General features: G+C 38.2%; 2 protein-coding genes across 2 annotated transcripts; both read left to right on the forward strand.

The window, feature by feature from the left end:
• The first annotated feature begins 194 nt into the window (after positions 1-194).
• tmem128 (transmembrane protein 128) lies at positions 195-14273 on the forward strand. The gene is made up of 5 exons (XM_008409522.1): positions 195-375; positions 6368-6500; positions 9538-9699; positions 12606-12715; positions 13944-14273. The coding sequence occupies exons 1-4, from the start codon at positions 276-278 to the stop codon at positions 12703-12705; spliced, it is 495 nt and encodes a 164-aa protein (XP_008407744.1). The 5' UTR covers positions 195-275; the 3' UTR covers positions 12706-12715; positions 13944-14273.
• A 2514-nt stretch (positions 14274-16787) lies between these two features.
• Positions 16788-27205, forward strand: otop1 (otopetrin 1). The gene is made up of 6 exons (XM_017304623.1): positions 16788-17819; positions 18594-18730; positions 19096-19154; positions 19367-19497; positions 23088-23998; positions 25754-27205. Exons 1-6 carry the CDS (start codon positions 17468-17470, stop codon positions 25922-25924), a joined length of 1761 nt encoding a protein of 586 aa, XP_017160112.1. The 5' UTR covers positions 16788-17467; the 3' UTR covers positions 25925-27205.
• Positions 27206-27513: the final 308 nt, after the last annotated feature.

A 27513-nucleotide genomic window follows, 5' to 3' on the forward strand; every position in this document is an offset into this window, starting at 1 on the left:
AAGCTAGCTTAGTAAAATCTACTTTATCTTAGAAAATTAATGATTGTCACACTTATGAATATGTTAACTGTATTCAATAAGGTACTCTGTTTTCACAGTAATTATTGTGTACAATAATTTTGTTATGTCTTTATGGTCATTACTTATTTAAATTACAAAAGAAAACCTACAACGGTCCTCGTTCTTACGTCATTGACAAGCGACGCTGCGTCCCAACAGGAAGCGTCTTCAATTCAGTTAGCTTTCAGAGCTGAAGTGAGTTGAAGAACAACAAAATGTTCAATGACAGCGAGCTGGCGACGCTGCGGAACAGATTCAAGAGAGATGCGGAGCTGCTCATGCAGGCGACGACGTCGGCCGTCGATGGTGAAAAGAGTAAGCTTAAAAAAATGCTACGCCGGCTAACTACGTTAGCTTATTGAAGTAGCTCAGTTTGCTGGAACGTTGGAACTAGAAGACAGTAACCAGTTCACGTTCACCCCTCCGTCTGTTCCAGCTGTTACTGTCACATGTTTTGTCATAAGAGTAGTTTTAGACAGTAATATGACACGCTGCTAAAAGGAGAAAAAGTTCAGAGGTGCATTCATACAGACATGTAGATAGATATTAAAGTCTAATATTAGTCATTTTAACTTACTGCCTCTGTCAGTGTGTACAGCTGACATGGAAGTAATTTAGTTTGTGGGTTTTTGACAGTTTTTGTTCACCAGTTCCCGTCAATGCAGCAAACCAATAAACATGGCACAAAAGACACAATAATTAGACACCTCTTGCATAGCAAAGTTATTTATTCATCACAAAGTAATGTCTGACCTAACAAATAGGGAGCGTTTCAGGAACGTTAGATACGTCTCTGAAAGTGGCTGGCTGCATTTGCAATGCTTTAGTAAGCATCTCTAATCATTTTGGGATTATTCTGTTTTTGCAAGCAGTGCAATCCCGCCCACAATTTCTTGTAAAGGTTTTTCATGCTCAGATTGTGTCACTCCTGACAACCACACATTTCCATGTGCTTTATTGCGATTTAACATGACAGATCAATACAAATGAGTGTTTAAGTGTGAAGTAGAAGGAACATGATATGGCCCACTCAGTACTCCAGCAGGGCCGAGCTCAAATCGTGATACCGCACCTACTAATGGCACTTCCGGTGGCCGGTGTCATTAGGTGTCACAAGTGCCACTGTTTTCGGGGCTAGCTGTCAGTGTTGCCACTGTCTTCGGCAAATGGACTACATATCCCATGATGCTTTATAACTAGTAGAAGAACTTGAAGAAAGAATTTTGAAGGGATTTTTTCGCAGAAAGACTTATTAGCTGAATTCCTACACTTTTTCGTATATCATTATGTATGATTCGTTCATCCTATTTATTCACTAAAGTTCATCTGAATAATCCAGCCAACTCCTCGAACATACAACAGGTATCAGGGATGCCATTAGTTTCGGCACCTTTGGAACAGCTGAGTCTAGACACCTAACTAGAGCTGCTGTTAGGTGTCTAGAGTGTTTCAGAGCTGTCACAACTGGTGCCGATGTTTTGGGGGATGGCGATGCCACTTGTGCCACCTTACCCGGTGGTAAGGCGGCACCGGGTAAGGTGGCACATTCTATCTGAAGCAGATAGAATGTAACATATGAATAACTTTAGTTCAAACAAATAGAAATAAAATATATCTTAATTAAAACATAATTCTCATACATATTTAAATATACAGCCGGTGTTCTGACTTAACAGAGAAAGACAACACCTGCGCTGAATGCATGTCAAATGGTACCTTTTCTGCGACAGTTGACGGTAGCTACCACTAGGTGCCACTACAACTGACACTAGGTGGCCATGGTATGAGTTGACAAGCTCCTGTCAGTTCCGGATTATAATTATTATCATACAATTACTTTAATATTATGCTATTGATTATTAAACCGGGTAAGTTCACTAATATTGACTTATTAGTTAATATTAGTGACAGTGGCAACATGAGATATGTCATAAGTTCCTAAGAAAGTAATAGACCAGGCAGCCACTATAACTTTCAGAGTTTTTTTTTTAAAGATAATGCAAAGTTTTTGGAAAACATCCATCCATCCATTTTCTTACACCGTTGTCCCTTGGTGGGGTCGGGAGGGTTGCTGGTGCCTATCTCCAGCTAGTGTACCGGGTGAGAGGCGGGGTCACCCTGGACAGGTCGCCAGTCTGTTGCAGGGCAACACAGAGACACACACCTAGGGGCAATTTGGAGAGGCCAATTAACCTGACAGTCATGTTTTTGGACTGTGGGAGGAAACCGGAGTACCTGGAGAAAACCCACGCATACACAGGGAGAACATGCAAACTCCATGCAGAAAGACCGGGGCTGGGAATTGAACCCAGAACCTTCTTGCTGCAAGGCAACAGCTCTACCAACTGCGCCACTGTGCAGCCCTTTTGGAAAACATGTTATCATAATTTTCCAGAAATGCATGTTAACCAGTTTTAAAGAGTTATTACTTATTATTTAATAAATTTAATATCTGCTATTTTTCATTAATTGTGAAGTTCATTCCAGATTTGTGTGGCATAAATGAAGGTTGCTTCTCCGTGTTTGTTTCTGGTTCTGGACATTGTCTTTAAAGTTTTCTTATTCAAAGATGAGACAATGAATAAAATCTTGACTACAAAATGCATTTCAATAGCATTTTCAAGGCAGCAGGATGTCTTTCACTTTCAAGTTAATTCACCTTCAAATTTTTTACGCTGAAGTAAGTCAAAACAGAAAGTATGTACACCTCAAAATCCTTGACAATGTGTGAATCCTAAGCAGCGTTACACATTTTTGGAAATAAAAATTACTTTGGGTTATACTTAAGAAGCATATGCTTTTTAAATGAAAATTATGCCGTTTACATATTATTTTATTTGGCAGATATGTTTCAACGTTTTTTAAAGTTTATGTCACAAAATATATGCATAGTAATTGATTTGTCAATATTTATTAGGCCTTGTATGTAAATACTTTAAACAGCAATAACATATTTAATTTTTCAATAGCCAAGAACTAAAATATTTGTGTATTATAAAATCCCTCTYTGAAATCATTTGAAGTCTTCTGTAAAATTCATGTTTAGTCAACGTGTGAATTTACTACATCAGGATCAAATAACATATTATTCCTCCATGAGAAATTATAATATTTCATTACGTAAACATTTTTTTTTTCAAACTTTATTAATTTCTACAACATACGTTTTACACAACTACTMCGTATTTCCATCTTGGCCAAAGCCCTATCTGGCAACCTAACGGGGTTCAACAGGTTCCACTGTAATAGTGACACTTGGTGGTAGATTCAGGTGCGGAGCTATGGGGGGGCCTGGGGGGGACGGCTGCCAGGGAGGGAGGAATGGTTTCAAGTCGCTTAAATGTCTGATTATAGACGGAGAAAGTGTGCCCTCGCCTGTTGAGAAAGGTGTATTTAATGTTAAAGTTACTTTCCCTCAATGGAAAATATACTAGTCAGTCCCAATGACTGTAAAATATAAATAGGATGAACGAATCATACATAATGATATACAAAAAAGTGTAGGAATTCAGCTAACATAGGTCTTTCCGTGTAAAAAAAAAAAACCCTACAAAATTCTTCTTCGTCTGTCTTCAAGTTCTTCTTCTACTAGTTATAAAGCATCATGGGATATAGTCCATTTGCCGAAGCCAGTGGCAACACTGACAGCTAGCCCTGAAAACAGTGGCAGCCGTGACACCTGCCGCCGGAAGTGCCACGGTAGGTGCGTTGTCATGATTTGCGCCTGCTGTTTCTCCAGTACTTTGTAAAACTATTATTTGCTTTTTCTTCTTTTTTTTTTGCTCTGTGTTGTTAAAAGTAGCTCAAGTTCAGTTGACAAGATAGTGAGCCTCTGTGTTAATCTTCAAACCTTTCTTTACATTTACCTATGGAATTGGTCTGGACAGTAGTTGGACCATTGAAGCAAATGATTTTGTTTGACCTGAAAATGCCACTTCTTACGGCTTTCTTTGAACAGTGCTTTTCTTTTAATAGTTGTCATATCAGGTGGACGATCGTCTCGGGGAAAATTGTTCAGTAATCTGATCATCCTTAAACATGGTTTATATGGGCTTTCATAAGTCAGTTAGTTGCAAAGCAATTCATTTAAGGGTATCAAAGTAAATCAGTTTTTGTACTAATACAGACTAGTCTTTTTAGATTTTTATTTGTAAAAACAATGCTTCCCCTTTAATTTTGCAGTAATTCTGTGTTGGTCTGAAATAAAACTCCAGTAAAATACACCGAGGTTTGTTGTTTACAAGATGTGAAAACATGTATGAGATAGGAAAATGCTTGCTACATAAACTGACCAGTCTCAGTTCATTTGGCTACCACTATCATCTCAAATTTCAGAATTAGACCATCTTTCAGTCTTTTACCAAATTTTACATTTAAAACACGCCATCAATTAAATTCTGACTCTTCACTAGATTGCAGAATGGATGTCACTACTGAATATTACTTCTTTCTTTTCCAGTGTTTTTTTTTTTTAGGAAAGTGGGCAACTTTCTAGCTTTTAACCTATCACTGGCATAAATCCAGCAATTCATAATTGTTTTAATTGTAATCAGGATCTTTGTCAGCTCTGACATATGATCTAGAAACTGCTCTCATATATTCCTGTGGGTCATTGACGAGATGTTTTTTTTTCTTTAATGGCTATATATATTTTTCAAAACTTTAAATCTTAGTGCAGCTTCTTTTCTAGGCCAGTGAGTTCATTGGAAACTCTGCACAGAGGAGTCTAGCATGCCTAACCACTTCAGCAGCCAAAAACAGGCTCAGAGACGTTTAATCAGCCAGTAAATTATAGAGATTAATAGCTTTCCAAAAGGCAAGATTATCTTCAAGAAACCTATCGGTTTCACCTCAAAAGCTGATTAAATCTGACAGAAGGAGATTTGCACATTCTGTTAAGGCAAGATAAAGCTCATATTTGCTTGTAAAAGCTATACTATACGGTAAGACTCTGTTCCTCATAGTTTTCCGGTATTTCCTTTTGAGTTTTCATTGATACTGATACTTTTTTTTATTTTACTTCCTTTATTTTACTAGGTAAAACCCCATTGAGACCTAGATCTCCTTTTCAAGATGGATCTGGGCAGAAATCTGCAACACACAATAACCTGGTCACACAAGAGTTAAATATATATATATATATATTTTTTGTTTTATATTATTATAACCATTAAACATATGATGGCTTTTATTTGTTCTAGCATAATTTTACAACAATAATTTAAAGTAGATTTTATGTAATTGAGGTTACACCCTCAAAAATTTGACATACACTGTCACTAATAGTTGTTTAAATGATCCATAACAAATCACAGAGAACCTACATGCTTCTCTGTAACCATGTTTCTGGCAGAATTCTGGTTTTATATTTGACCAACGCTCTGGGGAAAACTACCAATGATGATTAGTTAAATTGGTGTGTGCACTGGTACATACCTGGCTTTAAATGTGTAGTCTATAGATTTTCAATAGGGTTGAGTGAGAAACCACTCCGGAAACTGAGTGTTAGCCTTATGGTCCATGTTTATCCTTCCCCAAAGCAGTTTTGATGTGTGTTTGGGATCCTTGTCTTGATCATCAAAACCAAAGTTGGACCAAACTCATCTATATCTGATTGAAGATGTATTATTATGGTTTTGATGTATTATTATGCATTGCACATTATTCCACCCATAATGTGCAATGTACCAGTCCTGCTACCAGTGACCAAACCTCACTCCATCATACTACCACCACCGTGCATGACGGTGTGTGTGGTGTTTTTAGATTGACAAGCCTAAACACGACTTCTCCAAGCAATCGTTCTGTTTCTGAGGATGAGAGTTTGGGTCAGATGGTTGAAACTTTCTACACAAAATTAGATTTGCTCTCAGAACAATCGAATAACTAATTTTGGAATGAATAAAGAGGGTTAAATGTAATCTTAAAACTTCTCAGGATTTGGGGCTCATGCTTACAATAGTGGTCTGTGCCTGGAAACAACCAGTTTAAGTGAGTTTTACCAATTCTGCCAAGAATTACAGAATTACAACAGATGCTTGATGATTACGAAAATCAGCCACTTCTTATCGACATTTGGGCAAATGTAAGTGTTGTTTGTAAGTATGTATTTGTAGGAATAGTTTTGACCCAAGGTAGATTAGAGCCACAAAGGTAAATCCACATTAAGTTAAAACTTAAGCACCCAATTCTTTTTTTGTTGTTGTTTTTTAATTCTGTATTCCATGGAAGTCTTCTTAGAACATAATTACTGTCAGATGTGTTGAGTTGCTACATTTTCCAACTTTTGACGTGTGTCACCCTTCAGGTCAGGAGGAAAAAGATCTGAAGCCCCTCCCTCGCATCAACAAGCACTCCGTTTTCTGGATCGTGGCGTCGGTAGCTGTGACGTACTATGCAGATTTCCTGCACGTCATTATGGAGAACGATGATGTCAAAAGGTAAAACCAATTTTCCAAAACTACTTTAGCATAAGTTGAAAATAGATTTAGTAGGCATAAAATTTCACACATTAGCTTTGTGAATTTTAAGATATTTTTAGCCAAATCAGAGCAGAAGAATGAAGACATTACGTTACCGTAACTATGGAGACAGTGTAGCTTTAAAGTGGTGTAGATAAGTGACAACAAAGTACACCCCTTTCCAGATATACTACTTTACATCTTAAAGCATAAATAAAAACAATCAGTGTTCTTACTGTGCAATTGTTATACTAAATAAAAAGGACATGACCAGGTCAAAGAGGTGTATTATTAGGGTCATTTATTCCCTATATTTAATAACATGGAATATAATGGTTTTACAATATAGATTGCACAGAGAAGTAAACATTTACACGTCATGATCAACGAGGATCAGTTACACAAGCTAATTAACTCATTCAGCATAAGTTCATGTACTGCCGGGTTATTTTCTATTAGAAGAGACAATATGCTTTGTCTCCTGTTTGTAGCTCATGACCCTTCAACTTTACATTCCCTCAAAATATATTCATGTCTCATTTTTGCCAAAGTCCGACTCAGATCATCTTTTGCACTGTGGCATACTGATTATAATTAAGTCATTAATAGGAGTGTAATTGAGAATTATCCATTAAATCTGGTGAAGCTGAGATTAAACACAGAATAAAATTGCTAAAAGAAAAAAGTTATTACAGGAGGCTAATGTCTTCAGGGTATTTGAAATGCTGTGGCTGGATCTTTAATGAACTGGGTGCAAAATTGCAACAAATTTAAAGTCACGAGACAATTTGTCTTAGTTTTAGCCTTCCAAAAGGTTTTCTCAAGTTAAATTTATAATTTGGTAACTGACAGTTAATCTAAAAAAATGTATGCACACCTCTGTCAAACTGAGTAGGATAAAAATTAAGACAAAATAAATAATTTTAGAAAACTTCTGCTTTCATTTTGACCTTGTGCAATTTGGCAGAAAAAAATAAATCTTCTTGAAGAGAAATGTACAAAACATTAAAGCTGCAGCAACCTTTTTGGATTGGCATTGAAACCTTTCATGATCTACTGAATTCATTTAGACATTTGATGTTTTCAAGTTCACCTTGTCATGATTTACAGTTAATCTGATTCATTTGAAATAAGGTTAAGTGAACAATGGTGGGTTTTTAAAATTTTTTTTTATAAATGCTCATTTACATTTTTTTTTTAATTTTTCAGCTCAGGTCAAGTGTCAGTCTGTCAAGCAAAGCATTGTGTGTATAACAATGGTACAAAGAAGACAGTCATTAAAAGTTCGGATAAAAATGGGACAGTCACATTACAGAAACTGGATGTTATTCCAGAACTGATAAAAAGACAAGACACAAGCTTGTCAAGCAGAATACCAAAAAAGGCGACAGCAACACTGAAGGATCCGAGGGAAGAGGTCAGGTTGCAAAACAGCAGGAAGATAAAACCCCTAAACAAAACAAAAAAACACCCTGGACTGGCTGAAATTTCACCAAAACCTGGTGACAGAATGTGTTCTAGTCTGATAAAACCAAAGTTGAACTTTTGGGCCACAGTTGACAAAAGCACACCAAACATATTTGCTCTCCACTCCGAATCATTAGGTTAAAGCTTTCCCATCTCCTAAAGATGAACTCACAAAGGGTGATGCTAAATCCTATGATTTGAAAATGGTATGTGACTCAAGTTCATATGTGTGTGAAGGCAGACAAGAGATTACATCTGGCAGTATAATGTATGTTTGGTACAAATGCAATGCTGTGTATCAGCAAAAGAAGTTGAAGTCCCACCGTGCTCTGGACTTTTAATCAACCCCTACATGCGAGTGTATCACCTGTTTTATCCTCTTTACTTTGGCTTCCTGCTCTTTTTAGAATTGACTTTAAAATGTTACTGCTCGTTTTTAAAGCTCAACTTTATTTATCTGAACTTTTTAGTCTTCCTGTACATGGGAAAACCCTGAGGTCATCAAACCAACTTTTATTAGACGTCCTAGTCTAAAAGGCCTAGTCAACTAGGCTAAAGCATTGAGGTGACTAGGCCTTTTCAGTGGCAGTACCCCGACTCTGCAACAATTTCCCTCTACACCTTTGCTCCACCTCTGACTCCAAAGCTCAAGACTCATCTCTTTAGACAGGCTTTTAATACCATGTACCGTCGTTGCATTTTTTCTTATTTTTATTGTTGTTTTTGTGTTTTTGGTAACACTTTATTTGACGTGGTGTGCATAAGACTGACATAGCACCTGTCATGAACATGAAGAAGTCTTTATGAATGTTTATGACTGTTGTCATAAAGTGCTCTAAAGGTTGCATTGAAAGTCCATTAAAAATGCCAACTTTGCATTAAATTGTCATTATTTGCAAAATTGAAGTTATAGACATTTATAAAGACTCCTTCATGTTCATGACAGGTGTTATGTCATGTTTATGACGGTGTCATGTCAGTCTTGTGCACACCCCATCACATGAAGTGTTGCCGTGTTTTGGTTATTTTTTCTTGTGAGAAATCTTACAGAAAGTTTAAGAGGTCACCCGTAGCAGGCTGTGGACTAATCGGATCTTATATGTTCTGAAAACTTTTGCGAAGAATAGATAGAGCGATGTGACGTACTAATAGACTTCTACCAAAGAAGACTGAACAAAAGGTTGCTTCAAAAATGTATTTTATGTGTGTGTACGCTAAAGCGCAGGATAAAATGACCACATTGTGTCTTTATTTTCTGCTGTGATAAGTAGTTTAAAAGGAGGAAGGATTGTGGATTTGTATTCTTTATATTGTACGTAAGTATCAAGTTCAGACATTCACATTTTAAGAAAGGAGCTCTGATCAAATAGTGCTTAGTCATTGTGAAACATTAGTTTTTTTCACTCAGGAACTTCTTGAACAGTGGATTCAATACAAAAGAAACCACTGATATGCGATACTGCATGGAGACCGTGATGTGATACCCTATTCTGTTTCTGTTGAACCTGTACAGCTGATGGAATAAATGCACCTTCCCTTGTTTTTTCAGCTGGTGGTTTAACGTCGGTCTGATACTCCTTGGGATCTGCTTGTCTCTGGCTATGTTTTGCATTGTGTACCTGGAGTGGTTCAAAGGCATTCAGCACTATGACCAGGAGTACCCTGCCATTCCTCCCATTACCACTGCGGCCTTTATTGCTGCATCGTGCAGGTAAAACACACACAGGAAGCGAGAGAAAAACGCAAGTGTATGTTAGCTAAAGCTGTAATTTGGTCTAAAACATCTAAAATTCAAGGACAGGTTTTTGCTTCTGCAATATGGAAGAATTTTCCCACCCAAAGTAGCTATGTTTCCCCTTTAAATGACCTTATAATTTTTTTTTAGTAGTAGGAAATATAAAAATTGTATTACAAAAGATTTTGCTGCCCAGTCTATCGATAAGACATAGCACTATATTTGAAAAAGATTCTATAGAATACTAAAATGCTTAAAGTCTTGTTAGTACTTTAAGCATTTTCAAGACAGTAATAGGTTTGGATTTAAAAAAAAAGGGTGATACAGTTGTTCAACACTAGCTTAACTTGATTAAGAGGCCAGTATATTCTGTTATCATGCTATTTTCTTTGTAATAACTGTATGTTTATAAAGGTAAATCCAAATCTCAACAAGCTAACAAACCTTTTCCATCAACTAGTTTTTTTGGTATAATTTCTCCCACAATTACTTCCACAGCATGATACAGGACTAAATCAGACTGCCAGGGCAGAAATGTACAGAGTGACATTGATAGGGAGGTAGTACTTAGAAGGCAAACTCGGAACCAAGAGTGGAGGATGATAAAAAAAAAAAGAATATCCCCTTTGTTTTCTTTCCATCACTTTGCAGGTTTTACTCCTTTGCAGTTTTAAGATTTTCAAAGTCAAAAGTCAAAGTCAGCTTTATTGTTAACGTAGATCCAAGTTAACATTTCTATCCTCACGGGCCCATGGTGCAGCACGCTGAAATAGCATCTGAAAGCAAGCACCGTAACAACAAACAAGCAATAAAATAAGATATAAAAAAAAAGCCCAGAAGTAACAATATGGTAGATGAATAAAGTGGCTGGTGTGGTCCCTGATGTGTTTGTTTTAAGTGATAGGGTCTGTGTGTAGAAGGGAGTTTATTGTTTTTTTGTTGTTTTTTGTGTGTATACTAGATTTAACTCAGCCATCCATGAACATCAGTGTTTTACAGAGTTTACATTCAAATATATCAATAAAATCAGCCGACTTTTGTGGGAGAATTTGATTTTAAAGAGGCGCTGACTTCTGCTTTCAGCTTCTACCCTTTGATTCAAACCTTTTAAAAAAATTTTACCTGTAAATATGTTCCAGTGTTTGTGTTTCAAGATGAAAAGTAAAAGATATAGAACATAGAGAACACACAAAAATTACATGATACTTTTAGATATTTAATGTGGGAAAAAAAGAGCAAAAACAGGTGTAGTTGGGCAAAACTTGACACACCACCAGCTGACAATGCTGCTGGTGTGTCTTGAGAGTCCATCAGCTTCACGGGAAATTACAGTATTATGCAAGAAAATAAAAAAATATTTTTAGTCCAAAAATGTTCAGTTAATGACCTCGACAATCAAAGGCAAGACTTTTTGATTTTTGGGGCAAATTCTCAAGGATTGAGCACAAGACAGATGGAGGCAACTAGAACAACAACATGCTTTGCATGAATGAAAAAGGGCTGCACTGTCGCTCTGTGGTCCAAAATTAGGACTGCATGGTTTTAGAAAATTGTGTTATGGCGATGATGTTGTTCAAAATTGTCATGATGATATCAGTTGTGATATATTTCTTTCTTCTCTTTCTCAGCACTTTGGGCAATGTCATTTGTGTTCAGTGTGAGCGTCTGCTTCTGTGAGACTTGGCCCAACTGGCTAAACACTGGAGTAGCATGTAAAATGCTAGTTCGTCACTTCACTCTAAACAGTGTGATATGAATATTGCACATTCTGATGTTGGAGTGACCATGTGTTGTCAATGTATTGGCAACTCTATCCAAAATCCTCTTTTGTCATGAAGGTACATTTTGAATTTGATTTCTAAATCAATATTTCAGAGTTTGGAGGAAGAATGAAAAGGCACAGAATCAAGTGTTTGGTCAGTCATGATTAATTTGGGAGCAATTTTAGCTGGTGGTGGTGGTCTGCTGTGTTTTTTTTTTTTTTTTCCAAGTCCAAGGTCAGCACCGCCATTTACTAGAGAATACTTGAGCTTTACGGAGACGCGGATGTTCTTTCCTCGCAGGACTTGGAACGCCCCCACACTGTCAAACCTACCAATAGTTTAACAACCGTGGTATCATCATAGTATCACTATGCTTATTTGACAAGGAAATTGGCCTGACTTAAACTTTATAGAAAAATTACCAGCATTGCCAAGAGAAGAGGGGAAACACTAGAGCCAACAATGCAGACGAGCTGAAGCGTACATTTAAAGCAAACTGGGTTTCCTTAACGACTCAGCGGAGCCTCTGGCTCCATGCCACACAACACTGATGATTTGATTCAGCAGTATTTAGCGCATATATTATACAGTGTGCAGAAATAGTTACCAGTAGTTCTTAGTTGTTGTTTTTTTTGTTTTCTTTTTTTTTTCTTTTTTTGGCTTAAAGCAATATTCTTATTTTAAAATAAACTGAACTTTCAGGCGTCCTCATTTAAATGGTGAGAAATAATTCTTGAAATAAATCGCTGTGTATGCAATAATACTGTATGTGAAAAACTTTTTAATTGCAAAACTGAACTACATACATTTTTGTGTATTGTAACATATTGAGGTGAACCGGTAATTTTACGTTATGGTTGGATTTTAGATTTTCCATAGCTGCAGTTATTCATCACATAGATAAATTACAGATAATTCATTACATTTTATTTTGCTACTTAATTTTAGTTACTAATTGGCTACATTTTCCAGTTACATTTCATAATATAATAGTGTTTAGTGCCTCCAAATATTAATCTCTGCATGCTCTGCAATGACAGCCTGTGAAAAGCTCACTTAGCCACTCAGTGGCAGATCTGTTAAGTTTGATTACATGTTTGTTTGTTTTTTTTCTTGCAGCTTTAATATTGCACTGTGGCCAGTGTGGTCCTTCTTCACTCCACTAATCCTCTTCACGCAGTTCATGGGCGTCGTCATGTTCATCTCTTTGCTTGGATGAATGATGAAAGGTGGGAACAATAAAGCTTTGTGGTCATTTTTGACTTTGTTATTGTATTTGCTCACTATATTAATGTTGTCATTAATTTGTTGAAGATGTCAAACATTGTAGAAGGGGTTTTATAGAAGAAAAAAATATTTTATTTGCAATTTTACCTTGGTGTTGTTGACAAGTTTAAGACCACACATAACACCATTTAAAAGTCTTTGGTCTCCTTCTCTTTTGGTATATACCTTGTAAAAATAAGTAAATAAATAAAAATTAAAAAAACGTTATTTTGAACAGTCACACAAATCTAGAAACTATTTACAAAAGCTCACCTGAAATGAGAAGGAGGGAAAATACAGAAAGGTTCAAGTAGTTCTATGTTGAAAATGGCAAAATTTAATAATGATGCCATCAGTCTTTCATGATCGGGAAAGCTGTGACCACTAGAGAACTATTTTTATGAAGGCAAATGTCTCATGCCAATATTTGTCCCTTCATTAGTGTAAAATTGCAAACAGTTTAGGTTTCTGAATCTCTAGAAAGCAAAACGTGAAACTGGACTAACTTCAGAAAGCGGTTTAGAGAAGTCAAGTGGGTTTGGGATTAGGAAGCAAATGTGAATCAGGTAGCGGTAATGAAACTGGAAACTATTACATAAGTAGGAAAACGTATATCAGCTCAGCCTAAAAACACTACTAGGTTCTTTGGAGTCAAACTCGTGATCTCAGATGGACTGATGGACAGAGGACAACTGTTCTGTGGTCAAACGAGTCCATGCTTGCTTCTTGAAAATCACACACCCTTTTGCTGTTTAGTGCCAAACATGCATCATTGCAGACAAAGGGTCATAGTTGTATTTTGGAGATAAACCTTAAGGTTATGTCTGGTGAAATGGGACAATTCTTATTTATTTTTATTTATTCTTATTTATTTTTATTTGCATTACAACGGTCACAGTGTGTATTTCAGTTCATGTTGGTCTTCTGTTGAAAGTGGTGCAAAATGAGACCAGAGTTGAACACCGAGGTCTGCAAACTGTTCAGCTACCGCTCGGGTCTTATAAAGTGTAAATAATTTACACTTTATATATAATAAATTTGCTGGTAGAATAAAATTTCTTTTTCACCCTAGCTTTAAAAAAGAATGCTGCTGTCAGACAGTCTAATTAAAGCATTGCTGTTCTCCAATTCATTGTGAACCTTCTTCACCTGCAAAATGTGATGCCATCCTTTCTGTTCTATCTTTTTTAGGGCAAAACACCAGAAATGAGAAAAGCAAGGCGTTCTCCCCAGGGTTCTCCGCTTCTCTAAATCTCTCACCAACTCAGTTTATCTACACGCGAAAGACTGATCCAAACTCACCGTTTTAAAGTGGCATTTTTATTGTGACGTTCCTTTGCATCCTTCTGCTTTTTGTGTTTGCAACACACAGTTGTAGTGTATGTGAACATGCAAAATGCCGAGCTACTTGATGCTAGAAAATGAACGGTGTTTGTTTTTAGGTTAAGACATCTGCTTATACTTTGTGTTTTCTACTGTTTTAATGTTTTTTTCTAAATAAACTCTTCTAACCATTTTCAAAGAATGTGTGAACTTGACTCACTCAGCTTTAAATGAACATAAATTTAAATGTGTTAACTGAACCTGATTCCTTTGGGATACATTATGTTCTCAAACAAAACATTTCTGTCATCTGCTAAGTGATTTTTGGATATCAGATAAGCCTGTCACAATAATAAATTAATTGAATGATAAATAAAAGGAGCTCAATAATTTCCATTCCGTTTTTTTTTAAGGGCAATTTTGTTTTCAGAAACGCCATTATCCATTTTATTTGTGGTTTCGGTTGTGTGTGGTTTTCATTTCAAGTTTATTTATTATTTTCGGTTGTCATGTTTTATTCTTCAGCTTCCACTGTAAAGTGTTTTCCACCCCAGGGTTAACAAAAGTTTATTGGTCTTTTGGAGGGCGAACTTGCATTATTGTGCCATTATCGATATATTGCTTGACAAAGTAAAACAATATCGTTTATCGCAATAATTACTGGGAGGATTTATCATCCAGTAAAATTTTATCATGACAAGTTTAATCTCACACTGTTAAAAATGTCAGTTCTGTCTTGGCTTTGAAAAACAGTTTAGATCAATATTTCACTTGAACCTTCTCGTCATCACCTTCACCTGAAACGGCAGCTGCTGCGTCCGAAATGTTGCACAAAGGAGACGTACGTACTTCTGAGCGTGAATCTCAAATTTAGGAGTCCGTTTATTCTCGGTAGGGTGGAAGAAGCGGAACACAGGAAGATCTTTTATTCGACATTGTTTGAGTCCCATTCTGGCCGGCCAACTGGATTTCAGAGACCGGTCGGTGTGTTTTGGCCCGTTTTCTCTTGGCTGTGCCTTCAAGCACTTGACACTTTGCACTTTTGTACACTCCTGGAGAAGGAGGAGGGCTGGGAGGCGGTCAGCGCCGGAGGATAATGAGGTCCTGGCGGCTTATCATAATAGCTCTTCATCTCCATTCCTACAACAAAAACACACAATTTGCCTAAATTACTTTTTTTTTAAATAGGATATCCCCCCAAAACAGATCGATGTAGAGCACATGTCAAAATGAAAGACCCCCGGGCAAAACAAACTCCATCCAGCCTCAGCTAGAATCTAGATGGCCACATAAATGGAACGCATAAATATTAATTTATTAATCTAATCAAATTAGGTTTTATTTGAATAGTGAGAAGATGTTTAATATTTGGTTTTAAAAATGCAGAGAAAACTGTAGTAATCCAACTGTTTTATGGATAATTTTACATTCTGCCACAACCGGCCCTTGGAGGGTGTTTATGATCTTGATGTGGCCCAAAAAGAATATTAATTTGACATTCCTGATGCAGAAACACTGTGTAACTGACAGATTTTTGTTCAGATCAAAGGCCCTTGTGAAAACGTAACGTTTTGGGTAGCGGTATTATCAAAACCAGATTTGTTTGAGTTTTACAGACGATTTTTATTTTTATTTTTTTTTGCAAATTCTAATTTTCAGGATAGCCCAGGTAGATTGGAAGTACACCAGGTGTCAAATCTTTGCACACAGATGCTCGGTTGGATTTAGGTGTGGGCTTTGACTGGACCAGTAAACATAATTTACTGGTCCAGTAAATGACCAGTAAATGATGGCACCGAGACGCCTCCGTTGAGGAGAAGGACCTGCTGTCCTTCACCACCGGCCTCATGATTCATGCTTCAATCTAAAGCAGTAGTAGCTCTGACTGATGTTCAGAGTCACTGCCTTTATATTGTCAGTGATTGCTTCTGTTTTAAACACCATTAAAGCGATACAGGAAGTGGCCTACTTTTGTATAATTTTGTCTTAGTTTAGAATATCACTGCAACCTCAATTTTTTTTGTTTCATTTTGCTGCGCAAAAGTTAATCAAAACAACAAAAGACTTTTAAAAAAAGACACGTCATAAAGACTGCATTTACTTTTTTTGATGTCAAATAAAATATCCTGAAAACGTTTCAGTTGGAATTCATAATGAAAAAATTATTAGCGTTGCTTTAAAAAAAGAACAGCATTTATTTCTTTTTTTTTCTTGCTTAAAGTGTTCGACATTTGCAGCTTGTCTTTTTTTCCCCCCCAATATGAAAGCTGATCGTCGTCCGAGTTCACATTGGATCCTTTATTTATGTGTTATAATTGTTACGTTTTTTTATTATTATTTTTGCCTTAGTTGTATAATGAGAAAATATTAACAGCATATTTTATTCATATAAATGAAAAAAAAAAGGAATGAGAAACCCTGAGGGTAAGTAACAACTATTTTTTAAGTAATACTAAAAACTCCCACCGGGTATCATTCGTTTTATTTATCAGTATGCCAGCAGGTTACTGTAAAAGTATGTGTTTATATTGGCAAGATTTCTCAAAATCCCGTCCATCCCATCTATCATCCTCTGTTTTTCTGGACAGTCCCACCTTTGTTACGCAAATTACGCGCAGACGCCTCCGCTTTTAACCAGTCTGTGTTCCGATCATCTATTAAATCTCAGTGACTGCACAACAGGCCATTGTGAATTAAGCAATAGATGTTTATTATTTTTTCCCCCTTTTTTGTTTTTGGTCATCCTACATCAGTGATCTGCCTCTAGAATCATCTACTGTCGGTAGACGGAGTGTGAACTGGTCACCTCGTCTTTCAGTTCATCACCTGGACGGCTGCCAGCGAGAAGGTGTCCGCCAGTTGGACCGCGGCGCAGGATTTGGGCGAAACTTGTTTTTCTGCTATGTGGGTTAACTTTGCGCTTTAGGTCTTAGCTTTTCCTAGACAATGAATGAATGGCTGGCATGGCTGTCACAGGAACATCAACCAACTTCTTAGAAACATGTGGGTGTTTCCACAATGCGGACGCCTGGGATCATCCATGAACGTAATTAAAACCCTCATTTGATGTGACTCAGCGGGCTTATTAGACGCGCTGATATTTGCGTTTCAGGGTTAGGCCCACGAGGCGACACTGGCATCTATCAAGTCAATCCCGGACGAGGCTGGACACTGGAGCTTGTGCGTAACCACTGAGCCGGACCTCGAAGATCGAGTTCATGCTTGGCACTCTTTTGTATCCGTCTGAGTCAGCGCCCTGTGGAAACCCGTAGCGCACCTGGCCTCCCTCTGATGCACTTATAGCGCACGAAAACTTTGGCTTTTTCCTCGCACGGTTGCAGTACTTTTTTTGCACATTAACCCAGGTGGCGGAACACGGCGGCCTGAACATCATGTCCCTGAACAAGTACAGCCAGAGCTCCTCTTCCTCGTCATCCTCCAGCTCCATACGGGACAAGAAGGTCTTCGCCAAGCTCAAGCTCAATCTGTCGGGGGACTACCCGAGGAAGAACGCGGAGCTGCTCAGCGCTCAGTATGGGATAAACCTGCTGCTGGTCGGGGTGGCGCTGATGCTGGCCATGGCGCACCGAGACGCCTCCGTTGAGGAGAAGGACCTGCTGTCCTTCACCACCGGCCTCATGATACTGCAGCTGATCTGGATGCTGTGGTACATCCTGGTGCGGCGCAGCCAGAGAAACACACGAACCGAGAGGGACGTCAATGCCACGACATGCTGGATAAGAGGTGAGCTTGGTAGAGGAGGCAATCAGATGATGCAAAGAAAGCGGCCCGTTAGAAGATCTGCAGGGGAGAAAGTTGATATATGTATCTTTTATCAGCGGGACAAAAACATACACGCGGTGTCTATTTTTAAAGGTTGATGTGATTGAAGAAGTATTCACACCCCTTTAACTTTTTTCACATTTTGTCTGGTTACAATAACAGATTTCAATGCATTTTATTGAGGCTTTATGTGACTGATGAACGTCGGGCTAGAACTGCAAACAAAAATCTGGAAAGTGTGGCCTGCATATTCACCAGCCTTCACTGCAATACCCCCTAAATAAGATGCTATAGGCAACCCCAACAAGTCACATTTAATAGTAAACAGTGTTGACCTGTGTGAAAATTGCTAGAGTGTCTTAAAGACCAGAAATCTCTAAGTTAAATAAAAAAATTATAAGAGCAGATATGTGGAAGAAGATGCTGTGGTTCAGATAGGACATAAATTCTTTATTTCTTTTCTATTTCAACCTTGATCACACCATCCCCCACGGTGAAATATGATGATGGCACCATCATGCTGCGAGGAAGCTGGCAACAGTAGATGGCGAAAATAGATCATATAATTTCATGCCCCACTTTGAACCAAAACAAAAACAAACAAACAAAAATCATAATTATGTGCTACTTTCTGTCAAATCGATTTCCAGGAAACACCGAGCCGTTTCATGTTTATGGCTATTTTTCTGTAAATGACAAACATGGTGGAATTTGTTTCTTTTTTTTTCTCGGTAGGTGCTTTAACTCTTCTTGCCGTCCTCTCGTTGATCATGGACGCCTTGAAAATCGGATACTACGTCGGATATCGGCTGTGCTTGTCGGCAGTGCACGTAGTCTATCCCGTCATCCACGCCGTTCACACCGTAGCGCAGGTGAGTTCACAAACCTGCTTTAATATCAGCGACGTGGTAATCCTTTCTCAGCATTTTACCAGCCAGGTCCTTATTATCTGTGTGCCACCAAAGAAATCTGGATAAAGAAGTGCCCTTTGTTGCAGAAACTCTGTAATCCTCTCCTTTTCCATGTTATTTGAGTGTAACCTCATATGGCAAAGCAAATCTGTGTGGTAAAGAGACTTAAACACTCAGTTTAAGATTAGGACTCATTTTTTTTAGCATTTAACAGTGGCATTTGTGCCAAATGCTGGAACTGTGAACTTGTTTTGATTTTGGTTTTTACAAACCTTCCAAGACATTTACTTTTGTTTGTTTGTTTTTCTCTTTTTTCTACTTTGTAGGTACATTTTCTCTGGTTTCACATCAAAGATGTGATCAAGAGCTTTGAGACATTTGAAAGGTATTTGAACTTTAGTGTTTTATTATTTGAGAGTCATGTTAAAAGAATGGAAACACACATCCCACTTTTTAGACTTTTTGTACCATGTTCTAATAGATACATTTTTTCTTCTTTTTTTAAGGATTAAAAGCAAAAAAAAAAAAAAAGAATTACTCAACCTTGCAGTGCAAGTCACCAACTGTTTGATGATTATTACATAAATGTCTACTCAGGTTCGGAGTGATTCACGCGGTCTTCACCAACCTTCTCCTGTGGTGCAACGGTGTGATGTCAGAGACGGAGCATTTTATGAACAACCACATCAGAAGGACCTTCAAACTGGAATTTGAAAATATCACCGAAGGTAAGGGCCAGAGGGTCGATTGCTGCCTTGTACCTCAGAAGAAAAGTACACTTGTCCACTTGAGAGCTCACTTCAATGGATGAAAGAAAACTAAAAGAGAGGAGGGTCTGAGAGGGGAAGGGAGGGAAGCTTAGCCTCCCAGTAGGTCTTGTTTGTGTCGAACATCTCTCTATTAGGTTTCACAGCGGAGCACAGATTTGCTGGTCCTGGCTCCCCCCCTTAATGGCCCTTTCCGCACACTTCAGCCACCGCTGGCCTCTTTGGCAACCCCCCACTTGACCCTAGACATCTTTATCCCAAGGCTGCTTAGTCCCAAGGGTGCTGCAATTACAGTAACTGATACATCTAAGCCTGGGGTTGGGGGGTTCAGTTGCTCCTCCTCATATCCGGCTGGCTGTGAGGGTGGCTGCACCCTGACTGTTCCCCTTTTAATTAAAAGGTGCAGCTCCATGGTGGTGGCCTCTCATGGGCTTGAGGGGGGGGGGCACACGGCAGGGTTTTGTTAAGGTGTGCCCCTGGGGGCAACCAATAACCACAGTGGGCTTTACACGCAGTGGGTAAGTATAAAACATACATTCAACTGCAGGTGCGTTCAGGTACCGGGGGAAATTTCAGTAAAATATTACCTGCTATGGCTGAACACTGAAAAGCAACAAAAACAGATCAGGTGAAGAGCTTTGATTTACTGTTGTTAGGAAAATTATTTAATATTATATACCGAAGAATGAGTTCAGTTCCAGAGACAAGTTCAAACGCGCATCAATGCATTTTGAGGAAAAGAGGAAGCTTGCAAATCTCTGAACTTTATCCCCAAATGTGAAGCATGGAGGTGGCAGCATTATGCTGTGGGACTCTTGCTGAAGGGGGAATTTGTTCCCTTCATAAAACAGATGGCATCAAAAACATGATGTGGAAACATTGAAGCAACATTTCAAGACGTCAGCCACACTCAATGTTTTGGAGCGATCGTCACAAAGCCAACAGCTCCGTACCAAAATATTTGACCAAAGTCATACAATTTAATTTTAAGAATGCATGTAAACTTTTTTTTCCTGGCTTTCTCTTGTTCCCCCAACTTTCTGGCTTCACATTACTTTTAAATATTGCAGGTCTTTCTAATTTCAACAAGTATTTTTTTTATGCCATATTATGACCAAAGGTCTTGCGTGTTGTTTCATCAAATGACAGAAAATGTCTCATAAAAAGAAAGCTCTTCAGATTTTTACAACCTCCTACAAAAGGACGCACGAAGTCGTTTTTTTGAGGTGTTGCCTTAAAATGCACGAATGCACCATTTAACTCAAATCTTGTGAATCAGAACTTTACGATTTCATCTGAACAGAAAAATGAAAAGGTAACTTTTTTAATTAGTGGAAAGAAATCCTCTAAAAGTGTCTCTTATGTCATTTTGCAATAATTTTGCTTATCCTGACTAATCTGAAATGTAAAAAAACCTGATGTAATGTCAAAGAGGAAACGTCTTTTCACACCGCCTATGTAAATATTATCATTTTACCAGTTGTTTTGTAGCATAAAGCCCTGACTTAAAAGGTACATATTTGTTCATTTTCATTAACATACGCCTTATACGACTTCATAAGAATACTAATTCTTATGTAATGAATCACGTTTTATCCTGTTGCTAGAGGTGGAGCTGATCCAGTGTTTGTTTAGCAGGAATATTGTAGTGGCTTAGAGGCATTTACTCAAACGATGAATGGAAATGTTGGCAAGTTGAAGCCTGCTGAGGTAATGCTGCTTACGCACTCGTTTCATCCATAAAAAGACATTATTCCAAACTGATTCAACTGGTTTGACTGGTCTAATATTTTACGCTATATTTAAGATCTTGATATTCTTTACAAGCTGGTCTGATACAAGCAAACTTTGGAACCAGTTAAGAATCCCTGCTGGCCTGGGGGGCCCAGGATGACAGAAATGAACTCTTATTGGGTTTAACAATAATGTCCATGTCGTGTAAATATGTAACGTTTACAGATGTTACAAATTACTTTTATTTTGCTCCAGTGTCATTTAGTTCATCATGCCAAAAATATCTTCAAAAATGGATTTTCACTTATTTATAACGTTAACTTCAAATACTTCTTACCAGTATTTCACTAGAAATTAGTAACGATTTCTGCCAGCAGTTATCAATTAAATTACAAAAATGAAAATTTAACGTTCACAGTAGCTGTGGTGAAAACACCAAGAAACTCACAATGTGTTACAAGTTATAATTGTATAAGAAAGACTGGACAAAGAATTAACAACAAAAATGGAAATATAAATTAATTTGATTGAAATAGAAAACTTTGCAGAGAATGTATTGTAGCTATCTCAGTTATTTTAAAATGCGTAATGACTGCATGCAGATTTATACCAACAAATCTCAACTCTCTATATTAAGTATTTTCTCTTATTTCCATATGTATATTCTTTTTTTCTTTTATTGGGTATTGCCTTTACAATACTCAACAGCAAACGTCTCACTTATTTTCTCCTGACAGTGTAGGGTAAAAATGTCATCGGCACAAAATTTACAGCAAAAAAGAATGGGAGGGAAAACGGCCCTTTGTTTAACTCCATTAGAAATGATAAGTATGTGATTTTGTGACTTAATGATGACATTTGTTGAACCGAGTGCATAAATTGATACACTGAAAATACCATGCTGCTGGATCGTAAACATGTGCCAACCACACACTCAAAGCAACAGGCGATACATTTAGTTTCACTGAATTCCCAAGAAGCATTTAACAAATTAAAACCTACTGTAAAAAAAATAAAATAAAATAAAAAATACAGCATCTACAGCTAACTTTACTGCAATGCTTTATAAGTAGGATTGAATGAAATATATCTATGGTTGGATTGAATTAGCTTTTTCCTTGTAAAGATGTGCTACGAATTGGAATTACATAAATAAATTGAATTGGATTAAATATTATATCTAGTATTACTATTCTGTTATTGTTAGGCATTTTGAACTCTTTGCTAAGAGTGAACATTTGCGTTGTGCAAATAACTTCCTCACATATTCTTAAAATCCCTTACATTAGAATTGCTTTTAGAGACCAGTGTTTGTCTCTCCGTAAATGAGACTGTATGTTGTAAGACGTTTTGAACTAAAACATCTCATCTGCACATCAAAATAGCAACGATTGCTGCATATTATTTAACCTTATATTGTATTTAGACCTAATGAGTTTGATGGAATCTTATTAAATTACAAAAATTCTGTTCAGATGAGTTTCTCTGCGTCCACCTGATTAATATTGCAATGTTATGGTAAGTGTGGTAATATTACTTAATTACTCCTGTATACTTTATTGTTATCTTATGTAACAGGTCTCCTTTGTTGTAGATTTCTTAATGTTTACAGATTCTTTCTTCCCTTCACTAAACTTAGTGCTTCATTCTTTCCAGAAATGCCGACACGTTGTTAAACCTTTTGGTTTCTCCCATTGTTAAGTTTCAATAGACGGGTGTGTTTTAATAATGGTTGGCATAACAACGATATTTTGTTGTGTAACTTGTAATTTGTCTCTCATGCCTTTGTACGCATTCTTGTTTGACCTGTTTTCCAGGGGAGCCGAAGCCGGAGCTGCAATGCAACTGCACAACGAGCACATGCGCCCTGTTCTCCCAGAGCTTCACGTACCTCTTCCCGTTCAACATTGAGTACCACATCTTTGTCTCTGTGCTGCTTTTTGTCATGTGGAAAAACATTGGACGCACCATCGACGTGTCCTCAAACAGAAAAAGTCTGGTCACCAAAACACAGGGGTTGACTTTGGGCCCCATTCTAGGTCTCCTCGCACTGGTCAGCACTATCGGAATACTGGTGGTCTACATTATGCGGTTAGAGGGCCCCCGGGAAGTTCACCATTCAGCCATTTCTATGTTCTACATTTACGGCATCGTCATGCTGGTGGTCATGTGTTCTGCTGGCGCTCTGGGTTTGCTCATCTACCGAGCAAACCACATGCCTCTCGACGCATCAAAGAACCCTTCGAGACAGCTGGACACGGAGCTGCTGTTCGGGTCGGCCCTGGGCTCCTGGTTCCTGTCCTGGTGCAGCATCGTGTCAGTACTGAGCAGCAACAGTGACTCTCCTTACCGCTGGACCAACCTAATCTACTCCCTTCTCATTGTTCTGGAGAAGTACGTCCAGAACCTCTTCATCATCGAGTCCCTGTATCGCCAGCAGGAGAGCGTGGAGAGGGCGGACCCGGAGTTGCCCACCAATCCGGAGGTTTCCTCAGTGACTGCGTCTCTGCCTCCCTTACACGGGATTGACAACCAGGCATACGAGTCTCCAGGCGGGGGCTCCGGCCCCACGGAGAACGAGCAGGAGGAGAACGGGCAGGTGTACGGATCCCAGTGGAAGCAGTCGAATGTGCCGCTGCCCATTGACTCTCACGTTGTGGAACCCTTGAACATGAAGAGGCTCATCCTGAAGAACATTGCTGTTTTACTGTTATTGTGCAATGTTTCGGTAAGTTTTTCTACACACCGTCAAAACCATGTAAACAGGATTCACAACCTAGCTTGTAAAGTAACTCAAACAAGCTTTTGAGACGTAGTAATAATCTACTGCCTAAAATTTGTGGCACTTTTTGGGGGGGTTTGCAATGAATTAAGGAACTAGTGTTTTCATACTACACAGCAAAAAGCCCAGTGTTAATTTAACTCTTTCAGTGTTTATATAGTCCACACTCTTCAGAGTTAAATTAACACTGGGCTTTTTGCTGTGTACATGACTGTTTCCCTTCATTTTAAAAACAATATTGTCTTGATTCAGTCTCATACTTTAAAGAAAAACTTTTAGAAACCTTGCAGCTGGAAAATCCTAAATTTATACAAGATATTATGTGCACATAGTATCTTGTATAAGTTACTAACTCTCTGGTGAAGTACTCAACTATATGAGTATCATGCTTTTCAAAAGTGCTCACAAAGCAAATGTTTTCACATTTTGTTAAGCTATAACCACAAACAATGCATTTCATATGTGAAATGGATGAAAAAGTCAACACTAAATTCACTTATTTTGTTTCTTTACATACAACTTTGAAATGTGTTTTGTGTACTTTGTCTCCTGAGTCCATACTTTGCATTGAAAGGTGATTTACCAATCACAGCTGCAGCTGTCTTGGAATATGTCTCTAGCAGCTTTGCAGATCTAGAAAAAGATGTTTTCCCATCATTTTCTTTCTCGCAAATAGATCAATCTAAGTTAGACTGGATAGAAAGCACCTATGAACGTAATACTTTAATGCTGTGCCAAAGATTTTCAGTGGGATTGTACATTTAAGGTTTTGTTCAGTTGGAAGACAAACCAAGTCTTTAGGATTTCCTTGTTGTTAACTCTGTCCATTTTCCCTCCAACTCTGTCCAACTACTCTTCCTCTGCTGAGGATTAGCAACCCCAGATCATGATGCTGCCACTGCCATTTCGTTTGGGCTGACATCTAGTGCTGATTTTTCCGTATCCTTTATGTGGCTTGTGGCAAACGGCAAACTAGATATCTTGTGGCTTTCTTCCAACAATTGTTTTTGTGCGCGCAGCTGATAGTGACAGAACGTCCCACCCGAGTTTTGGATCGCTGCAGCTCCTCCAGAGCTTCCATGGACCTTTTGGATGCTACTTTGATTAATGCTCACTTTAGCCAAGTTTGTCAGTGTAGCGTAGGCCAGGATTTGTTGGGTTTTCAGTCACGCTGTCCTCTCATCGCTTTCAGGTGATGGATTGAACTCAGCTCCTCCACAACTTTCTCTCTGACATGTCCTGTGTTTCTTTGTTTTTTATGATGGTGTTAACTACTGTTGTCTAGCAAACCTCTGAGGCCCTTACAGAATATGCATAGGCGGAATCTGTTCACTGATTAGGTTGGCTTAGAAACCAAGGGGTTGTACTTGATTTTATTTAGGGGTATCAAAGTAAAGGGGGATACCTGTGCGATGTTGTGCACAGCCAACATTGATTGAATTTTATTTGTTTTAAACTTTGAATGTGCTCCATCACTTTCTTCTACTTTCCAATGAAAAACTCCTTTGTGTTTCGCTAACGAAATATTGAAACACTGAAATCTGAATCTCTAATGACAAAATGTGAAAGATTTTTTATTCAACTGGACGGACATACAAGTCCGGAAATAATAAGTGTAAAGTGTCATTCCAGTGAGTCAAGTTTCCCCTTGTTTCATGTTTTAAAATTATTTTTCAAAAACCACATCTTTTGTTCTTCCAGCTGTGGATCCTTCCCGCCTTCGGCTGCAGGCCGCAGTATGACAACGGCCTGGAAGAGGAGACGTTCGGCTTCAGCACGTGGACCAATGTTCTCAATTTTGCCATTCCTCTCAGCCTCTTCTACCGCATGCACTCTGTGGCCTCCCTGTTTGAGGTGTTTCGCCGAGTCTGACTGAAGAGCCGGCGAGCAGTGACCGACAAGATGCGCCGGAACCCTCGCCAGCAACCAGCCGTTGCACTGCGGCGCAGTTCAGTTGTTCAGGAGGCCGTCAGGGTCACTTCTGCTGCAGACTGGAAAGAAAAAACTAAACTTTGGAGAGACGAACCATATAGCCTGTGCTCCTTGAAGAATGACAGAAAGTGTTTTATACATATTTATGGGGAGAATATAGGTATTTTGCAAAATTTATAGGGACTCTTTAGTACTTTATAATCTGTTCTGATAATTGTTTCAACTGGGGTACAATCCATTGTAGAACTGAATGCTTAATCTGAAATGCACATTATATATTCTCATAATCGTGACTAAATACAGACTGTAAAAAACTGACCAATTCACAATATCCTGAAGTTAACAATGCAGCCACTGCATACAATGTAAATGGATAACGTTCTCTGTTTAAAGTTTAGATAGAGATGTAAAACAGAATGCATACTAGAATTGCAAGTTTGCAGTTACAATCTTATCACAATATTTTTGCATTTTGTTACTAGTTGGACATTAGTTCTCAGCTCGTTTGCCTCTCAGCCACCAGAGTCGTCGTATGCTCTGGATCTTTAATCCGTTCATCTGATTGGAAGATGTATTTCAAATTGTTACATTAAAATGTTTCACTTTGTGATAAAATTCACGATGTTATCACGCGTCAGGGTAGGCGGACTTCTTTAATTTCACACCAGAAAATATTGTTACTGTCGTTACCAGCCACCACAGATGAGTGCTGTCGCTAATGGAAATGCAATAAAAACAATCATAGTCTGGGACAAAACTTTGCACTAAAGGCGTTACTATGAAATTTTGCTGAAAGTTTTATTCAGGTGTCCGATTGAGTTCTCAGTCTGGTGCTATCCTTTTGGGTTCTCTATGTGCCAAGTTGTAGAAAACAAACAAACAACAACAACAACAAAAAATTACAATTATTCTCGCATATTACTGTAGTCCTGTATGTCCTGCTACTCTGATCAAAATCTCTCAGCTGCTCTATTTTTTGCCTATTTGATTAAATTGTGCTTTCAAGAGATTACATCAATATTTATGTATATATTCTGTGTATACAATAAAAAAATATTTTTCTTTTTCCAGCTTGAGACTTATTTTATTTTCCTTTCTTTTTTTTGTCTTACAAAGGATCAATGCCACTTGAACATTTCCACTTCACTTTGCAACCACAAACTTACGTTCATTTTATTGGGATTTTAAACAACAAATATAGCATGATTGGGAAGTGGAAGAAAATTGTACATGCAAAATGGTGTGTGTGTGTGACAGAAGCTAACACTCCTCATCACCCTGAACACACCGTCCGCACGGTGAAACATGGTGGTAACCGCTTTATGCTGGGGGAATATTCTTCTTCAGCAGGGACAGGGAAGTTGGCAAGAGTTGGTGGCAAGACGGATGAACCGGAACACAGGGAAATCACTGAAGAAAAATGGTTAGAGACTGCAAACAATGGTGGAAGTTCACCTTCCAACACACACACACACACACACACACACACACACACACACACACACACACACACACACACACACACACAC

This window comes from Poecilia reticulata, linkage group LG5 (genome assembly GCF_000633615.1).
Source record: "Poecilia reticulata strain Guanapo linkage group LG5, Guppy_female_1.0+MT, whole genome shotgun sequence".
NCBI lineage: Eukaryota > Metazoa > Chordata > Actinopteri > Cyprinodontiformes > Poeciliidae > Poecilia > Poecilia reticulata.